The sequence below is a fragment of the Tachyglossus aculeatus genome, chromosome 3 (genome assembly GCF_015852505.1).
Source record: "Tachyglossus aculeatus isolate mTacAcu1 chromosome 3, mTacAcu1.pri, whole genome shotgun sequence".
Lineage (NCBI taxonomy): Eukaryota > Metazoa > Chordata > Mammalia > Monotremata > Tachyglossidae > Tachyglossus > Tachyglossus aculeatus.
Window position 1 is genome coordinate 75,120,923 of NC_052068.1, and position 20,429 is coordinate 75,141,351.

The 20,429-nt window shown below is 44.4% G+C and overlaps 1 protein-coding gene across 1 annotated transcript; it reads left to right on the forward strand.

The window, feature by feature from the left end:
* Positions 1 to 1,912: 1,912 nt before the first annotated feature.
* On the forward strand, positions 1,913 to 20,103 carry RAD1 (RAD1 checkpoint DNA exonuclease). Its single transcript, XM_038744420.1, has 6 exons — positions 1,913 to 1,989; positions 5,789 to 6,053; positions 11,623 to 11,731; positions 13,573 to 13,831; positions 17,746 to 17,844; positions 19,410 to 20,103. The coding sequence occupies exons 2-6, from the start codon at positions 5,859 to 5,861 to the stop codon at positions 19,591 to 19,593; spliced, it is 846 nt and encodes a 281-aa protein (XP_038600348.1). The 5' UTR covers positions 1,913 to 1,989; positions 5,789 to 5,858; the 3' UTR covers positions 19,594 to 20,103.
* Positions 20,104 to 20,429: the final 326 nt, after the last annotated feature.

Genomic DNA, 20,429 nt, shown 5'->3' on the forward strand with positions numbered 1-20,429 from the left:
CCCAAGCGCTTAGTACAGTGCTCTGCGCACAGGAAGCGCTCAATAATTGAATGAATGAATGAATACCACTTGGTGCAGTGCTCTGCACACAGTAAGAGCTCAATAAATACGATTGATTGATTGATTACCTCCTTCCGTTCCATATATGCATGTTTGTACATATTTATTACTCTATTTATTTATTGTACTTGTACATATCTATTCTATTTATTTTATTTTGCTAATATGTTTGGTTTTGTTCTCTGTCTCCCCCTTCTAGATTGTGAGCCCACTGTTGGGTAGGGACTGTCTCTATATGTTCCCGATTTGTACTTCCCAAGCGCTTAGTAAGGTGCTTTGCACACAGTAAGCGCTCAATAAATATAATTGATTGAATGAATATGTTTTGTTTTGTCATCTGTCTCCCGCTTCTAGACCGCGAGCCCGTTGTTGGGTAGGGACCGTCTCTAGATGTTGCCAATTTGTACTTCCCAAGCGCTTAGTACAGTGCTCTGCACACAGTAAGCGCTCAATAATCGAATGAATGAATGAATGAATATGTTTTGTTTTGTCGTCTGTCTCCCCCTTCTAGCCTGTGAGCCCGCTGTTGGGTAGGGACTGTCTCTATATGTTGCCAACTTGGACTTCCCAAGCGCTTAATACAGTGCTCTGCACACAGGAAGCGCTCCATAAATACGATTGAACGTATGTATATATGCCTGTACATATTTATTACTCTATTTATTTATTTTACTTGTACATATCTTTTCTATTTATTTTATTTTGTTAGTATGCTTGGTTTTGTTCCCTGTCTCCCCCTTTTAGCCTGTGAGCCCACTGTTGGGTAGGGACCGTCTCTATATGTTGCCATCTTGTACTTCCCAAGCGCTTAGTGCAGTGCTCTACACACAGGAAGTGCTCCATAAATACGATTGAATGAATGTGTGTATATATGCCTGTACATATTTATTACTCTATTTATTTTACTTGTACATACCTATCCTATTTATTTTATTTTGTTGGTATGTTTGGTTTTGTTCTCTGTCTCCCCCTTCTAGACTGTGAGCCCACTGTTGGGTAAGGACCGTCTCTAGATGTTGCCATCTTGTACTTCCCAAGCGCTTAGTACAGTGCTCTGCACACAGGAAGTGCTCCATAAATACGATTGAATGTATGTATATATGCCTGTACATATTTATTACCCTATTTATTTATTTACTTGTACATATCTATTCTATTTTATTTTGTTAGTATGTTTGGTTTTGTTCCGTCTCCCCCTTCTAGACTGTGAGCCCACTGTTGGGTAGGGACTGTCTCTATATGTTGCCATCTTGTACTTCCCAAGCGCTTAGTACAGTGCTCTGCACACAGGAAGTGCTCCATAAATACGATTGAATGTATGTATATATGCCTGTACATACTTATTACCCTATTTAATTATTTACTTGTACATATCTATTCTATTTATTTTATTTTGTTAGTATGTTTGGTTTTGTTGTCTGTCTCCCCCTTTTAGACTGTGAGCCCACTGTTGGGTAGGGACTGTCTCTATATGTTGCCATCTTGTACTTCGCAAGCGCTTAGTACAGTGCTCTGCGCACAGTGAGCGCTCAATAAATACGATTGATTGATTGATTGATTGATTGAATGAAAGGAGGTGAGCTCTCAGTCGGGCTTTGAAGGGAGAGGGCCGCCCGTCTCCATGGTCACGCGCAGCCGTAAAGGACGTTGGGGCCTCACCCGCCTGGCCGTCTCTATGGTAACGCGCGGCCGTAACGGACGTGGGGCCTCACCCGCCTGGCCGTCTCTATGGTAACGCCCGGCCGTAAAGGACGCGGGGGCTCACCCGCCTGGCCGTCTCTATGGTAACGCGCGGCCGTAAAGGACGTGGGGCCTCACCCGCCTGGCCGTCTCTATGGCAACGCGCGGCCGTAAAGAGCTTTGCGCCCTCTCCCCTGCTGCTCGCTCTGGTTTTGGCGGGATCCGTTTTTGTCAGCTGGGTGACCTTGGGTAAGTCACTTCATTCATTCATTCAATCAATCCTATTTATTGAGCGCTTCCTGCGTGCAGAACACTGTACTAAGCGCTTGGGAAGGACAAGGTGGCAACATATAGAGACGGTCCCTACCCAACAGTAGGCTCCCTTCACTTCCCTGGGCCTCAGTTCCCTCATCTGTAAAATGGGGCTGAAGATTGTGTCCAACCCCATTTGCTTGTATCCCCCTCACTGCTCAGTACAGTACCCGGCACATAGTAACAACAACAATAACAATAATGGCATTTAGTAAGCGCTTACTGTGTGCCAAGCACTGTTCTAAGCGCTGGGGAGGTTACAAGGTGATCAGGTTGTCCCACTGGGGGCTCACACTCTTCATCCCCATTTTACAGATGAGGTAACTGAGGCCCAGAGAAGTGAAGTGACTTGCCCAAAGTCACCCAGCTGACAGCTGGCGGAGTCGGGATTTGAACCCCTGACCTCTGACTCCAAAGCCCGGGCTCTTTCCACTGAGCCACGCTGCTTCTCTATTATTTTGTATTTTTAAACACCTAGTACAGTGTGACAGGAGCTGTGCCCAACCCGATTTGCTTGTATCCACCCCAGTGCTTTGAGTAATAATAATTATAATGATGATGGTATTTGTTAAGCGCTTACTATGTGCAAAGCACTGTTCTAAGCGCTGGGGAGGTTACAAGGTGATCAGGTTGTCCCACTTGGGGCTCACAGTTTTCATCCCCATTTTACAGATGAGGTAACTGAGGCCCAGAGAAGTGAAGTGACTTGCCCAAAGTCACCCAGCTGACAACTGGCGGAGTCGGGATTTGAACCCATGACCTCTGACTCCAAAGCCTGGGCTCTTTCCACTGAGCCACGCTGCTTCTCAAGCGCTTAACACATACCATTATTATTATTATTATAACACTGATGGTCTTTGTTCAGCCCTTGCCCTGTAATAACTGTGGCTCAAGACTTTGAGCCCATTGTTGGGTAGGGACCGTCTCTCTATGTTGCCAACTTGTCCTTCCCAAGCGCTTAGTACAGTGCTCTGCACACAGTAAGCGCTCAATAAAGACGACTGAATGAATGAATGAAAGCACCCAGGCATCAGGGGTCGTGGGTTCTAATCCCACTCCTCCACTTCTCACCTGTGTGATTTTGGGCCAGTCACTTCATTCATTCAGTCGTATTTATTGAGCACTTACTGGGTGCAGAGCACTGTGCTAAGCGCTTGGGAAGGACAAGTTGGCAACATAGAGAGATGGTCCCCACCCAGCAGTGGGCTCATTCACTCCTCTGGGCCTCAGTTCCCTCATCTGTAAAATGGGGATGAAGAGTGTGAGCCCCACGGGGGACAACCTGATCACCTTGTATCTACCCCAGCGCTTAGAACAGTGCTTGGCACACAGTAAGCGCTTAATAAATGCCATTTTAAAAAAGTCACTTAACTTCTTTGGGCCTCAGCTACCTCATCTGTAAAATGGGGATGAAGACTGTGAGCCCCAAGTGGGACAACCTGACCACCTTGTAACATCCCCAGCGCTTAGAACAGTGCTTTGCACATAGTAAGCGCTTAATAATTGCCATTAAAAAAAAGTCACAACTTCTCTGGCCCTCAGTTACCTCATCTGTAAAATGGGGATCAAGAGTGTGAGCCCCCCATGGGACAACCTGATCACCTTGTAACCTCCCCAGCGCTTAGAACAGTGCTTTGCACATAGTAAGCGCTTAATAAATGCCATTTAAAAAAAGTCACTTAACTTCTCTGGCCCTCAGTTACCTCATCTGTAAAATGGGGATGAAGACTGTGAGCCCCACGGGGGACAACCTGATCACCTTGTATCTACCCCAGTGCTTAGAACAGTGCTTTGCACACAGTAAGCGCTTAATAAATGCCATTTTAAAAAAAGTCACTTAACTTCTCTGTGCCTCAGTTACCTCATCTGTAAAATGGGGATGAAGACTGAGCCCCACGTGGGACAACCTGACCACCTTGTAACCTCCCCAGCGCTTAGAACAGTGCTTTGCACATAGTAAGTGCTTAATAAATGTCATTAAAAAGGAGTCACAACTTCTTTGGACCTCAGTTACCTCATCTGTAAAATGGGGATGAAGAGTGTGAGCCCCACGGGGGACAACCTGATCACCTTGTATCTACCCCAGCGCTTAGAGCAGTGCTTTGCACAAAGTAAGCGCCTAATAAATGCCATTTTTAAAAAAGTCACTTAACTTCCCTGGGCCTCAGTTACCTCATCTGTAAAATGGGGATGAAGACTGTGAGCCCCACGTGGGACAACCTGACCACCTTGTAACCTCCCCAGCGCTTAGAACAGTGCTTTGCACATAGTAAGCGCTTAATAAATGTCATTAAAAAGGAGTTACTTAACTTCTTTGGGCCTCAGTTACCTCATCTGTAAAATGGGGATGAAGAGTGTGAGCCCCACGGGGGACAACCTGGTCACCTTGTATCTACCCCAGTGATTAGAACAGTGCTTTGCACATAGTAAGCGCTTAATAAATGGCATTAAAAAAAGTCACTTGACTTCTCTGGGCCTCAGCTACCTCATCTGTAAAATGGGGATGAAGAGTGTGAGCCCCACGGGGGACAACCTGATCACCTTGTATCTACCCCAGTGCTTTGCACACAGTAAGCGCTTAATAAATGCCATTTTAAAAAAGTCACTTAACTTCTCTGGGCCTCAGTTCCCTCATCCGTAAAATGGGGATTAAGACTGAGCCCCATGTGGGACAATCAATCAATCAATCATATTTATTGAGCGCTTACTATGTGCAGAGCACCGTACTAAGCGCTTGGGAAGTACAAATTGGCAACATATAGAGACAGTCCCTACCCAACAGATTACTTTGTATCCCCCCAGCGCTTAGAACAGTGCTTGGCACATAGTAAGCGCTTAACAAATCATCATCATCAATCGTATTTATTGAGCGCTTACTGTGTGCAGAGCACTGTACTAAGCGCTTGGGAAGTACAAATTGGCAACATACAGAGACAGTCCCTACCCAACAGTGGGCTCACAGCCTAAAAGGGGGAGACAGAGAACAAAACCAAACGTACTAACAAAATAAAATAAATAACAATAAAATAATAAATAACAATAAAACAAATGCCATCATTATTATGACTGGAAACTCACTGTGGGCAGGGCACGCATCGTTCATTCAGTCGTATTGAGCGCTTACTGTGTGCAGAGCACTGGACTAAGCGCTTGGGAGGGGACAATTCGGCGATAGAGACAATCCCTACCCATCATCATCATCAATCGTATTTATTGAGCGCTTACTATGTGCAGAGCACTGTACTAAGCGCTTGGGAAGGACAAGAGTTGATGCTCTTTCCATCAACGGGCTCCCAGTCTAGAAGGGGAGAAATAATAATAGCGATGGTACGTGTTAAGCGCTTACTATGTGCCAAGCACTGTTCTAAGCGCTGGGTTAGATACAAGGCGATCGGGTTGCCCCGCGTGGGGCTCACACTCTTCATCCCCATTTTACAGATGAGGGAACTGAGGCCCAGAGAAGTCAAGTGACTTGCCCAAGGCCACACAGCAGACAAGTGGTGGAAGTGGGATTGGAACCCACGACCTTCCGAGTCCCAGGATTATCCTCAATCCACTGTGCCATCCAGCGCTTAGAACAGTGCTTTGCACGTAGTAAGCGCTTAATAAATGCCATTATTATTATTATTATTATTATTATTAGTCTTTACTCTTTAAAGCTCACCCCTACTCCGCTAATTGGTTATTTTTATTGCATGGAATCGAATTGGCGTAACGCGAGATTTCCTTTTCGTAGGTTGCCTTTGAGGAACAAATAGAAATATAAAGAAATATTGGCAGAGGTGAAGGCGCATGGGAGTTGGAGAATGCCTCTGGCCGCCCAGAAGGAAACCGAGGATGACCAGTACGTTTTAGTGGCCGGCCTCGACAACGTTCGAAACCTCTCAAATATCCTGAAAGCGATCCATTTCCGAGACCACGCGACCTGCTTCGCCACCGCCAACGGAATCAAGGTGACGGTCGAAAATGCGAAATGTCTGCAAGCGAATGCTTTCATTCAGGTGCGTGCTTTCCCTTTCGTCGTACGCGGTATGTGGATTTTACTTTGTTGCTTGGGATTTTGACTTAATAATAGTGATGATGATAATAATAATAATAATAATAATGATGACTTAATAATAATAATAATAATAATTTCTTAAGCGCTTACTATGGGCAAAGCACGGTAGTTAGGCCACCAAAGAAATTTTGATTAAATTCTAGCAAAATCCTTTCACGTCATAGAATTCGGAAGCCTTAAGGGCCTTCCCAGACTGAGCCCCTTCCTTCCTCTCCCCCTCTCCATCCCCCCCATCTTACCTCCTTCCCTTCCCCACAGCACCTGTATAGATGTTTGTACATATTTATTGCTCTATTTATTTTACTTGTACATATCTATTCTATTTATTTTATTATTGCATTTATTATAAATGTATATAAATGTATATATGTTTGTACATATTTAGCACCTGTATATATGTTTGTACATATTTATTACTCTATTTATTTTACTTGTACATATCTATTCTATTTATTTTATTATTAAATTTATTATAAATGTATATATGTTTGTACATATTTATTACTCTATTTATTTTACTTGTACATATCTATTCTATTTATTTTATTTTGTTAGTATGTTGGGTTTTTTTGGTTTTTTTTCCTCTGTCTCCCCCTTTTAGACTGTGAGCCCAATGTTGGGTAGGGACCGTCTCTATATGTTGCCGATTTGTCCTTCCCAAGCGCTTAGTACAGTGCTCTGCACATAGTAAGCGCTCAATAAATAGGATTGATTGATTGATCTACCCCTCTCTCCCCCTTCTCGACCGGGAGCCCCGCTGTCGGGTAGGGACCGTCTCTAGATGTTGCCGACTTGGGCTTCCCAAGCGCTTAGTACAGTGCTCTGCACACAGAAAGCACTCAATAAATACGATTGATGATGATGATGATGATGATCTGTCGTATAATATCATGGCCTAGTGGCTAGAGCCCTCTTCTAGACCGTGAGCCCGCTGTTGGGTAGGGCCCGTCTCTAGATGTTGCCAACTTGGACTTCCCAAGCGCTTAGTACAGTGCCCTGCACACAGTAAGCGCTCAATAAATACGATTGATGATGATGATCTGTCGTATAATATCATGGCCTAGTGGCTAGAGCCCTCTTCTAGACCGTGAGCCCGCTGTTGGTTAGGGACCGTCTCCTTCCCTTCCCCACAGCACCTGTATATATGTTTGTACATATTTATTACTCTATTTATTTATCTATTTTGCTTGTACATATCTATTCTATTTATTTTATTTTGTTAGTATGTTTGGTTTTGTTGTCTGTCTCCCCCTTCTAGACTGTGAGCCCACTGTTGGGTAGGGACCGTCTCTAGATGTTGCCAACTTGTCCTTCCCAAGCGCTTAGTACAGTGCTCTGCACACAGTAAGCGCTCAATAAATACGATTGATTGATTGATTGCTTGCTCTGTGCGTCAGTCACCTCATCTGGAAAATGGGGATGAAGACTGTGAGCCCCCCGTGGGACAACCTCATTACCTTGTATCTGCCCCGGCGCTTAGAACAGTGCTTGGCACAAAGTCAGCATTCATTCATTCATTCGATCGTATTTATTGAGCGCTTACTGTGTGCAGAGCACTGTACTAAGCGCTTGGGAGCACTTAACAAATACTATTATTATTATTATTATCACTGTGGCCTATGGAGGGGTGTTATATAAAAACATAATCAGTTATTGGTGCTTATTGAGCGCTTACTGTGTGCAGAGCACTGTACTAAGCACTTGGGAGCACTTAGCAAATACTATTATTATTATTATCACTGTGGCCTGTGGAGGGGCATTATATAAAAAATAATCAATCAGTCATTGCTACTTATTGAGCGCTCACTGTGTGCAGAGCACTGTACTAAGCGCTTGGGAGCACTTAGCAAATACTGTTATTATTATTATCGTCACTGTGGCCTGTGGAGGGGTGTGTTATAAAAACATAAACAATCAGTCATTGCTACTTATTGAGCGCTTACTGTGTGCAGAGCACTGTACTAAGCGCTTGGGAGCACTTAGCAAATACTATTATTATTATTATCACCGTGGCCTGTGGAGGGGTGTTATATAAAAACATAATCAGTCATTGCTACTTACTGAGCGCTTACTGTGTTTCAGAGCACTGTACTAAGCACTTGGGAGCTAGCAAAAACTTATTATTATCATCACTGTGGCTTGTGGAGGGGTGTGTTATAAAAACAATCAATCAGTCATTGCTACTTATTGAGCACTTACTGTGTGCAGAGCACTGTACTAAGCACTTGGGAGCACTTAACAAATACTATTATTATTATCACTGTGGCCTGTGGAGGGGCGTTATATAAAAACATAATCAGTTATTGGTACTTAATGAGCGCTTGCTGTGTGCAGAGCACTGTACTAAGCGCTTGGGAGCACTTAGCAAATACTATTATTATTATTATCACTGTGGCCTGTGGAGGGGTGTTCTATAAAAACATAATCAATCAGTCCTTGCTACTTATTGAGCGCTTACTGTGTGCAGAGCACTGTACTAAGCGCTTGGGAGCACTTAGCAAATACTATTATTAGTATCATCATCACTGTGGCCTGTGGAGGGGTGTGTTATAAAAACATAATCAGTTATTGGTACTTAATGAGCGCTTGCTGTGTGCAGAGCACTGTACTAAGCGCTTGGGAGCACTTAGCAAATACTATTATTATTATTATCACTGTGGCCTGTGGAGGGGTGTTCTATAAAAACATAATCAATCAGTCCTTGCTACTTATTGAGCGCTTACTGTGTGCAGAGCACTGTACTAAGCTCTTGGGAGCACTTAGCAAATACTATTATTATTATCATCATCACTGTGGCCTGTGGAGGGGTGTTATATAAAAGCATAATCAGTTATTGGTACTTATTGAGCGCTTACTGTGTGCAGAGCACTGTATTAAGCACGTGGGAGCACTTAGCAAATACTATTATTATTATTATTATCACTGTGGCCTGTGGAAGGGCGTTATATAAAAACATAATCAATCAGTCATTGCTACTTATTGAGCGCTTACTGTGTGCAGAGCACTGTACTAAGCACTTGGGAGCACTTAGCAAATACTATTATTATTATCATCATCACTGTGGCCTGTGGAGGGGTGTTATATAAAAACATAATCAGTTATTGGTACTTAATGAGCACTTACTGTGTGCAGAGCACTGTACTAAGCGCTTGGGAGCACTTAACAAATACTGTTATTATTATTATTATTATTATTATTATTATCATCACTGTGGCCTGTGGAGGGGTGTTATATAAAAACATAATCAGTTATTGGTACTTAATGAGCACTTACTATGTGCAGAGCACTGTACTAAGCGCTTGGGAGCACTTAACAAATACTATTATTATTATTATTATTATCACTGTGGCCTGTGGAGGGGCGTTATATAAAAACATAATCAATCAGTCATTGGTACTTATTGGGCGCTTACTGTGTGTAAAAGCACCATACTAAGCACTTAAGAAAGCGTCGTAGAGCTGATAGACACCATCCCTGCCCACGAGGAAGCTTACAGTCTAATGGACAGCCTTGAATAGAGTCAATCAATCAATCGATCGTATTTATTGAGCGCTTACCGTGCGCAGAGCGCTGTAACCAGCTTGTAAGCTCTTCTAGGACAGTGCTCTGCACACGGTGAGCGCTCAATAAATATGATCGATTGATTCTATATAATAATAAAAATTATTGATTCTATATAATAATAATAATAATAATAACTGATTCTGTATAATAATAATAATTACAGTATTTGTTAAGCGCCAAGCCACGCTGCTTTATATAGGTTCAGCATGCACCAGTGCCTCTCGTACTGTGCCATCTCTCCGGTTACAAATAAATACCGAACTGATAAATGCAGAGAAATGGGATGATTTTGTCAGCTGGAGGTAATAAAATAGGCTCCCGGTCCCAAGACTAGGAAGGCCAAGGGGGTTTAAGAGGTGAACTTGGCTTCACTTCTCTGTGCCTCAGTTTCCTCATCTTAAAAATGGGGATGAAGTCCGTGAGCCCCCCGTGGGACAACTTGATCACCATGTAAATCAAGCGGAAAGCACCACATAAATGCTAAATTCTTTGCCACCGTCGTCAAGCGAATCAAAATCTATCATCCTGGTAGATAAATTGATGAGCCCACTGTTGGGTAGGGACCGTCTCTATATGTTGCCAGTTTGTACTTCCCAAGCGCTTAGTACAGTGCTCTGCACATAGTAAGCGCTCAATAAATACGATTGATGATGATGATGATGATGATGAGCCCCCTGTTGGGTAGGGACCGTCTCTATATGTTGCCAATTTGTGCTTCCCAAGCGCTTAGTACAGTGCTCTGCACACAGTAAGCGCTCAATAAATACAATTGATGATGATGATGATGATGATGATGATGAGCCCCCTGTTGGGTAGGGACTGTCTCTATATGTTGCCAATTTGTACTTCCCAAGCGCTTAGTACAGTGCTCTGCACATAGTAAGCGCTCAATAAATACGATTGATGATGATGATGAGGGCTTCAATTTTTGAAAAGCCATTTACATTTCAGCCAATCATTTTTATCATTTTTAAGAGGTGAATTGAACAGTGTCAGTCTGGGAAAACGCGGCCGCTCGTTGGGAGCGATACAGCTTTCGAGTCAGAGAGAGCACCGCGTTACAGGTTGTGCCTCGGGGGCGGTGGAAAAGTCGGTTTTGTATTCCTGGAAATTAGGATTTCCTTCTAGTTTTCAACCCAGAACTTGTGGAAAATGGGGGGGAAAAAAAGACAAAATCCAATGACACCGTGCTCTTCTATTTAAACTAAAATGTGCCGTCAAAAATAAACCCGACTGAAACCGTTCCTGATTATGAAAAGCCAAACCCAGTGCAAAACCCTTTAGTTCGGTTTCAGGTGAAATCAATCAATCGTATTTATTGAGCGCTTACTGTGTGCAGAGCACTGTACTAAGCGCTTGGGAAGGACAAGTTGGCAACACATAGAGACAGTCCCTACCCAACAGTGGGAGGCCTGAACTGTTTTCCTTAAAATACGATGGCATATTACTAAAGTTGGGTAGGGACTGTCTCTATATGTTGCCAATTTATACTTCCCAAGCGCTTAGTACAGTGCTCTGCACACAGTAAGCGCTCAATAAATACGATTGATTGATTAATCAATCTCAGGAGTAATCGTCATCATTCTCAGTGGCATTTATTGAGTACTTATTGTGTACAGAGAGAGCACTTTGGAAAGCACAAGGGAGCGCGCAGTACAACCGAGTCACCCTTAATTTGCCTCTTCCTCCCTTTCCATGTTATATGTTTTTTTTCCTCCTTGGAGAGTATAACCTTCTCATATCGCTTGCAATGTCCTTGTACAGATTTACAAAATTTGCCCAGGCCAGTCATTCGTTGACTAGCTGCATTTACTCCGTAAATTGAATTGAAGTTTGCATCTGGTGCGACGAAAATGAAAATCCCAGCATCCCGGTCATAAATTTAGCATTTCATCCAAGATGCGTTTTGTATTTCTGGCAAATTTTCACCTCTTCCTTTTGAACAGGCGGGGATATTTCAAGAATTTGTCGTTCAGGGAGAATCCGTGACATTCCGAATCCATCTGACCGTACTTTTGGACTGCCTGACCATTTTCGGATCAAGTCCTCTACCAGGTATGCCGTTTCGTATCAAATATGAAGGCCACGTCGTCGATCTGCTTTATTTCTGTTTATTCCGATGACTTGACACCTGTCCACGTGTTTTGTTTCATTGTCCGGCTCCCCCTTCTAGACTGGGAGCCCGTTGTTGGGTAGGGACCGACTCTATACGATGCCGACTTGGACTTCCCAAGCGCTTAGTACAGTGCTCTGCACCCAGTAAGCGCTCAATATAGACAATTGAATGAATGAATGAATGAATGAGTATGCGACAGAATGTAGACGCATCATCCCCTGCGGCCATAGAGCTATAGAAATGATTTGCTGAAATGTAAATAGCTCTTCAAAAAATTAAGCCCTCATCAGTTTATCTCCCGGAATGATAGATTTTGATTTTGATTTCTAGACTGTGAGCCCACTGTTGGGTCGGGACCGTCTCTATATGTTGCCGACTTGGACTTCCCAAGCGCTTAGTACAGTGCTTTGCACACAGTAAGCGCTCAATAAATACGGTTGATTGATTGATTGATTGAAGAGAAGTTAAAAGGCCTGAGAGGGCGGAAAAACCTGAAATATTCTGGCCTTCCGGTGCTTGTAGTGATATCAGAGCTTCTGGGATGGCTCAGAAGGAGCTTTTTAAATCTCTCTTCTGCTTGGCTTATTCAGAGAAGCGGCGTGGCTCAGTGGAAAGAGCCCGGAGCTTTGGAGTCAGAGGTCATGGGTTCGAATCCCGGCTCCGCCACGTGGCTGCTGTGTGACCTTGGGCAAGTCACTTCACTTCTCTGAGCCTCGGTGACCTCATCTGTAAAATGGGGATTAAGACTGTGAGCCCCACGGGGGACAACCTGATCACTTTGTATCTCCCCACGCACTTAGAACAGTGCTTTGCACATGGTAAGCGCTTAACAAATGCCAACATTATTATTATTATTATTATTATTATTACAGTGCTTTGCACAGAGTAAGCACTTAAATGCCAACATTATTATTATTATTATTATTATTATTCACTATTAGGGAAGCACTTACCGTTAGACTTCCATGCAGATTGGGTGCAAAGATGATCTCTTCTGTAAATGTGTGTCGCAACGCAACCCACGGGAGCGCCTTTGTGATGTCCAACGGGGTGAAACCGAGGGCTCAAGACATCTTCACCCTGAAATCTCAAGATTCATTGTCGTATTTATTGAGTGTTTACCATGTGGTTTTGTTCCCTGTCTCCCCCTTCTAGACCGTGAGCCCACTGTTGGGTAGGGACCGCCTCTATACGTTGCCAACTTGTACTTCCCAAGCGCTTAGTACAGTGCTCTGCACACAGTAAGCGCTCAATAAATATGATTGATTGATTAATATTGACTGCAAAGCGCCGTGCCAAGCGCTTGAGCGAGTGCACGATAATAAGCAGACACATTCCCTGCCCACGACGAATTTGGAGTCTAGAGGACGACCTTACGATATTCTTTCTATTCCAGTTCTTGTTTGCTTTTGTTTTTCACGGTGTCTGTTTAGCATTCACTAAGTGCCGGGCGCTGAATCGGCTTCGCTAGAGTCCCCGTCCCACGTGGGGCTCACGGTCTTAACGAAGCAACCGGGGCCCGGAGAAAAGAAGTGACTTATCCAAGGTCACACAGCGGACGAGTGGCAGAGCCGGGATTAGATCCCAGATCCTTGCTCCATCCACTGGACAACACTTTGGGTACCTTTAAGGAGCAATGGTTATGTGGCGGTTTTGAATCGATGATTCGGTTCCGTCTACGACACCCGAGCATCTATAGGGTGATGTCCCTACCTTTGTTGAATTTGTACTCCTATGTCAGGCAGGCTCACGCTGATCTTCTAGTTCGTTGTCACCCCAGGAACCTCAACCGCTCTTCGCCTGTGTTACCGGGGTTACGGCTACCCCTTGACACTGTTTTTGGAAGAAGGAGGAGTAGTGACGGTGTGCCGCATCAACACGCAGGAGCCGGAAGATACGCTGGATTTTGACTTCTGCAGCGCGAACGTCATTAACAAGATCATCCTCCATTCAGAGGGGCTCGGGGAAGCGTTTGCTGAATTAGACATGACAAGTGAAGTCCTGCAGATTACCATGTCCCCGGACAAACCCTATTTCAGGTACGTGGCTTGCACTTTCTGGGTCCGTTGTGATCTTCGTATGCGTTCTCATCATCATCAATCGTATTTATTGAGCGCTTACTGCGTGCAGAGCACTGGACTGAGCGCTTGGGAAGTACAAATTGGCAAGATATAGAGACAGTCCCTACCCAACAGCGGGCTCACGGTCTACAAGGGGGAGACAGAGAACAAAACCAAACATACTAACAAAATAAAATAGAATAGATATGTACAAGTAAATTAAATAAATAAATAAATAGTTTATGTGGATTTTACTTTGTTGCTTGGGATTTTGACTTCTTAATGATAATGATGATGGCATTTCCTAAGCGCTTATTATGTGCAAAGCACTGTAGTTAGGCCACCAAAGAAATTTTGATTAAATTCTAGCAAAATCCTTTCACGTCGTAGAATTAGGAAGCCTTAAGGGCCTTCCCAGACTGAGCCCCTTCCTTCCTCTCCCCCTCGTCCCCCTCTCCATCCCCCCCATCGTACCTCCTTCCCTTCCCCACAGCACCTGTATATATGTATATGTTTGTACATATTTATTACTCTATTTATTTTACTTGTACATAGCTATTCTATTTATTTTATTTTGTTAGTATGTTTGGTTTTGTTCTCTGTCTCCCCCTTTTAGACTGTGAGCCCACTGTTGGGTAGGGACTGTCTCTATATGTTGCAAACTTGTACTTCCCAAGCGCTTAGTACAGTGCTCTGCACATAGTAAGCACTCAATAAATACGATTGATGATGATGATATCTATTCTATTTTATTTTGTTAGTATGTTTGGTTTTTTTGTTTTTTTTTCTCTGTCTCCCCCTTTTAGACTGTGAGCCCACTGTTGGGTAGGGACTGTCTCTATATGTTGCCAATTTGTACTTCCCAAGCGCTTAGTACAGTGCTCTGCACATAGTAAGCGCTCAATAAATATGATTGATTGATTGATTAAGGGGCCGAAAAAGGTGGTTTGGCCCAGCCCCATCCTCCCAAGGAGATGAATAACTAAAACATCTGGCGGGGGGGCATTGTCTGTTCTTAAATTTCCAAGGATGGAGATTTCGCAAACCTCCCTGGGTCGCTTCTAGCGATCGGCTGTCACCCTGTGAATTAAAAAGCTCTTCATTAGGCCTAACTGAAAAAAAGGTGCCGCTACGTAAACTCGTTTTCCCCGTTTGTCCCTCGGTGGGCAGGGAGAACAACTGGCTTCCTAATACTTGGGTTTTCTTTCGTTACATTCATTTTATAGAGGTAAAAAGATGTACGTGCTATAATAATCCCAGGAATAAAAGGGGAAATAATCTCCAAAATCATTGCGTTCTTTGGCTGACTTAAAAATTTTGGCTAGAGGAGTGGGACCGTCTCTATATATTGTCAACTTGTACTTCCCAAGCGCTTAGTACAGTGCTCTGCACACAGTAACTGCTCAATAAATACGATTGAATGAATGGTAGTAAGAGTACTAATAATAACCCTGGTATTTGTTAAGTGATGATGATGATGATGGCATTTGTTAAGCGCTTACTATGTGCCAAGCACTGTTCTAAGCGCTGGGGGAGGTTACAAGGTGATCAAGTTGTCCCACACGGGGCTCACCGTTTTAATCCCCGTTTGACAGATGAGGTAACTGAGGCCCAGAGAAGTGAAGTGACTTGCCCGAAGTCACACAGCTGACAGTTGGCGGAGCCGGGATTTGAACCCATGACCTCCGACTCCAAAGCCCGGGCTCTTCCCACTGAGCCACGCTGCTTCTCCTGTGTGCCAAGCACTGTACTAAGCACCGGAGCGGCTGTAAAGTAATCGAGTTGGTCGCAGTCCCTGTCCCACGTGGGGCTCACAGTCCCAATCCCCGGTTTACAGGTGAGGTAACGGAGGCACAGAGAAGTTAAGTGAGTCGTCCAAGGTCACACAGCAGACAGGTGGCAGAGCCGGGATTAGAACCCAAGTCCTTCTGACCCTCAGACGTGTGCCATGCTGCTTCTCTCTGCTCGGCACCTCCTTAACTGGGAAGGACTCCAGCCCCCTCTGGGAGCCTAGTTAATTTGCCTGTTTTAAAACGACTTTTTTTTTTCTTTTAACAGTATTCTTTTAAGCGCTTACAATGTGCCAAGCACTGTACTAAGCACTGGGACTGATACGGGCTAATCGGCCCAGGTATCACATTGGGGCTCACCGTCCAAGTAGGAGGAAGACCAGGTATCTAATCCCCAGCACAGTGAGCGCTCAGTAAGTACGATCGAATGAATGAGTTTTGCAGATGAGGAACTGAAGCACAGAGAAGTTAAGTGACTTGCCCGAGGGGGCACAGCAGGTAAGTGGCAGAGCTGGGATTAGAACCCAGGTCCTCTCTCCCAAGCCTGGGCTCTTTCCATTAGGCCTTGCCACTTGGGTTGTTATCATCAGGCAGGGTCTTAGAGAAGCAGCGTGGCTCAGTGGAAAGAGCCCGGGCTTTGGAGTCAGAGGTCATGGGTTCAAATCCAGGCTCCGCCACTTGTCAGCTGGGTGACTTTGGGCAAGTCACTTCCCTTCTCTGGGCCTCAGTTACCTCATCTGTAGAAATGAGGATTAAGACTGTGAGCCCCCGTGGGACAGCCTGATCACCTTGTAACCCCCCCAGTGCTTAGAACAGTGCTTTGCACATAGTAAGCGCTTAACAGATGCCATCATTATTATTATTAATAATAATGAATAGAGACAATCCCTGCCCACACCGAGCTTACAGTCTCGGGGGGGAGGGGGACGTCAGACATCAAAACAAGTAAATAGGCATCAATGTAAGTAAGTAAATAGAAATATAGATATATACATAAGTGCTTTGAGGCGGGAGTTGGGGAGCAAAGGGAGCGAAACAACAAACAACAAAATGAAACAAGTAGGCAGGTGTCAATACCATCAGAATAAATAGAATTATAGCTATATACACATCATTAATCATCATCAGTCATCAACATCAATCGTATTTATTGAGCGCTCACTGTGTGCAGAGCACTGTACTAAGCGCTTGGGAAGTACAAATTGGCAACATAGAGAGACAGTCCCTACCCAACAGTGGGCTCACAGTCTAAAAGACTGTTTAATAAAGACTATTTAATAAAATAAATAGAATAGGCGGGGTTGGGGGGGGAGCAAAGGGAGCGAGTCGAAGTGACACGGAAGGGATGGGGAGCTGAGGAAAAGGGGGCTTTGTCAAGGAAGGCTTCTTGGAAGGGGTGAACCTTCAGTAAGGCTTTGAAGTGGGGAAGAGTGATTGGCGGATTTGAGGAGGGAGGGCGTAAAGAGAAAAGATTATCATCATCATCGTCAATCGTATTTATTGAGCGCTTACTGTGTGCAGAGCACTGTACTAAGCGCTTGGGAAGGACAAGTTGGCAACATCTAGAGACGGTCCCTACCCAACAGCGGGCTCCCAGTCTAGAAGGGGGAGAGAGGGGTAGAGAAAGAGAAATCACACACCTGAATAAAAGCATTTGCTTGCAAACATTTTGCATTTTCGACCGTCACCTTGATTCCATTGGCGGTGGCGAAGCAGGTTGCGTGGTCTCGGAAATGGATCGCTTTCAGGATATTTGAGAGATTTCGAACGTTGTCGAGGCTGGCCACTAAAATATACTGATCATCCTCGGTTTCGTTCTGGGTGGACAGAGGCATTCTCCAACTCCCATGCACCTTCACCTCTGAAGCCCAGAAGATTTAATCTACCCTCCACAAGCCGCCCCAACTCTTCACCTCCCAAAATTAACACCGGACTCCACCGCAGACGGGCCGAGGCTCAAGTACAGACTTCAAGGGGAACTCTAATAACACGGCTCAGGGCTTGCTCTTGCTACTTATCCTGCTTTTCTTCCCTGAAGTAAGGCCACATTTCTCTGCTGACCTGTTCAGATTTGGCGCTTTGTCGTGCATGTTTGTATTGCAGGTTATCCACCTTTGGAAACGCAGGCAGTTCACACCTGGACTACCCCAAAGATTCGGATTTGGTGGAGACGTTCCAGTGCAGTCAATCCCAGACACACAGGTCAGACGCTCCCCTGGCCGTGTTCATAATATTATTATTATTCATTCAGTCAGTCCTATTGATTAAGTGCGAACTGAATTGTACTTTCCAAGTGCTTAGTACAGTGTTCTGCACACAGTAAGCGCTCCATAATAATAATTTTGGTATTTGTTAAGCATTTACTATGTGCCAAGCGCTGTTTTAAGCGCTGGGTAGATCCAAGGTAATCAGGTTGTCCCCCATGGGGCTCACAGTCTTAACCCCCATTTTCCAGATGAGGTCACTGAGGCCCAGAGAAGTGAAGTGACTTGCCCAAAGTCACACAGCTGACAAGTGGCGGGGCCGGGATTTGAACCCACGACCTCTGACTCCCAAGCCCGGGCTCTTTCCACTGAGCCACGCTGCTTCTCAATAAATACAGTCTTCCAGACCGTGAGCCCGCTGTTGGGTAGGGCCCGTCTCTATATGTTGCCACCTTGTACTTCCCAAGCGCTTAGTACAGTGCTCTGCACACAGTAAGCGCTCAATAAATACCATTGAATGAATGAAATACCACTGAATGAATGAAATACAATTGAATGAATGAATGCATACTATATGCAGAGCCCTCTCCTAAGCACTAGGGAAAGAACAATACAACAACAGTGGTAATCCCTGCCCACAGCGAGCTCGTGATCCCCCTTTTACAGGTGAGCTAACTGAGGCCCAGAGCCATGAAGTGACTTACCCAAGGTCACACAGCAGACAGCGGCGGAGCTGGGATTAGAACCCACGATTCTAGCGGTTTGGGCCCGGGATCTCTCCTTCCCGTTGCGTATGTCGGCATCGCTCCGAAGACCCCATGGGCCGGATGGGTGGAATGGGATAGTCCTGAGGTGCATAAAAATCCAAAAATCCGTCGGGCACACACTCCTGATCCTGCCGTTGCCGTGTGTGGTCACTTCACGCCTCACCCTAGTCCCTTATTAAGGTCACATTTCCCCAATTAAGCCCTATTTTCCCCATCTCCCTTTCCCCTCTGCGTCGTGTGCACTTAGGTCCGTGCCCTCTGGGCATTTGATATTGGCCCCACAGCACTCGTATACATATCTATACATTTTATAAATTATTCGTGCATATTAATGTCGGTCACTCCCTCTAAACTATAAGCTCACTGTGGGCGGGGAGTATGGTCTGCCCACTCTGTTGTATTGTACTTTCCCAAGCACTCTGCTCTCAGCCCTCGATAAATAGGCCTTCCCAGGCTGAGCCCCTTCCTTCCTCTCCCCCTCGTCCCCCTCTCCATCCCCCCCATCTTACCTCCTTCCCTTCCCCACAGCACCTGTATATACGTTTGTACATATTTATTACTCTATTTATTTTACTTGTACATATCTATTCTATTTATTTTATTTTGTTAGTATGTTTGGTTTTGTTCTCTGTCTCCCCCTTTTAGACTGTGAGCCCACTGTTGGTTAGCGCCTGTCTCTATATGTTGCCAATTTGTACTTCCCAAGCACTTAGTACCGTGCTCTGCACATAGTAAGCGCTCAATAAATACGATTGATGATGATGATGGTGATAAATATTGTGTGATTTTTTTTCAGGTACAAGATCTCCTTGCTGAAACCGTCTACAAAGGCGTTAGCCTTATCTTGCAAGGTGTCGATCCGAACGGATAACCGGGGATTCCTTTCCTTACAGTACATGATTCGCAATGAAGATGGGCAGATCTGTTTCGTGGAGTATTATTGTTGCCCCGATGAGGACGTTTCCGAATCCGAACTCTAGCCGTCAGCCTTCGGTTAGCATTTCTTTTGTGGAGACTCACGATGGACCGCAATTCTCTGGAAGTTTCTCTAGGACTCTCGTCCTAGTGAGTTAAAAATCAGTATCAGAAATAATTAAAATCAAGGCCGACGCGTCTCGGCAGTGAGACGAAGCATTTCTGGCCGTTTTCCTATTTGACTCTTCTGGATCCTGTGGCTTGATTCCACGGCAGTGCAATCGTGCCGACTGTTGAGTTAATTAGGAACTTGGCATTTTTGAAAAACCTCGGCCTTTGGAAAAGCTAGAGGCGGAATGAAAAGTGAAGTTGGCAAATGGATCTTTGAACGTTTCTGATTCCAACGACTGTAAATCAGAAAAGGAGTATTTTGTAAAACAAAAAACAAAGACTTTTTCTAGCATTTTGGACACGTAAAAGGCTTTGGAGGTACTCTTGGGTTGTGAGGATTTTGGTAGTTTGTAGCGTAGAAAAAAGCCTCTGAAATATTTATTTTGAAATAAACAGCTTCAAGATATCAGATCTTATCGGTATCCTTCCAAATTATATAGCTTATAAGCCTATAACTTGAATGCAAATAATTGAATGATTCACCCTTCATCGAGCATTTCTTCACTGAAACATTTTTACTGCCATTGCAAAATATATTTATACTTTTAAAAATAAAAAACCATGAAAGAAATGTTGTAGAGTTTGTACTGCTTTTGGTTAATTAGTGGTTGGCCCAATCTTAGATTTTTTTCCTTATGAAGTATATTTTGAAGAGCAGCACGTGCACATAAAAAAATGGGTGGAGAAACAGTGATGACCTACTGGAAAGAGCTCAAGTCTGGGACCCTGG

What these genes read in the sequence shown, in the direction of transcription:
- RAD1 (XM_038744420.1), top strand. Translation starts at nt 5,859, where the DNA reads ATGCCTCTGGCCGCCCAGAAGGAAACCGAGGATGACCAGTACGTTTTA. An exon ending in CGGATCAAGTCCTCTACCAG is followed by an intron (nt 11,732 to 13,572) that starts GTATGCCGTTTC and finishes TTGTCACCCCAG; the next exon opens with GAACCTCAACCGCTCTTCGC. An exon ending in AGTCAATCCCAGACACACAG is followed by an intron (nt 17,845 to 19,409) that starts GTCAGACGCTCC and finishes ATTTTTTTTCAG; the next exon opens with GTACAAGATCTCCTTGCTGA.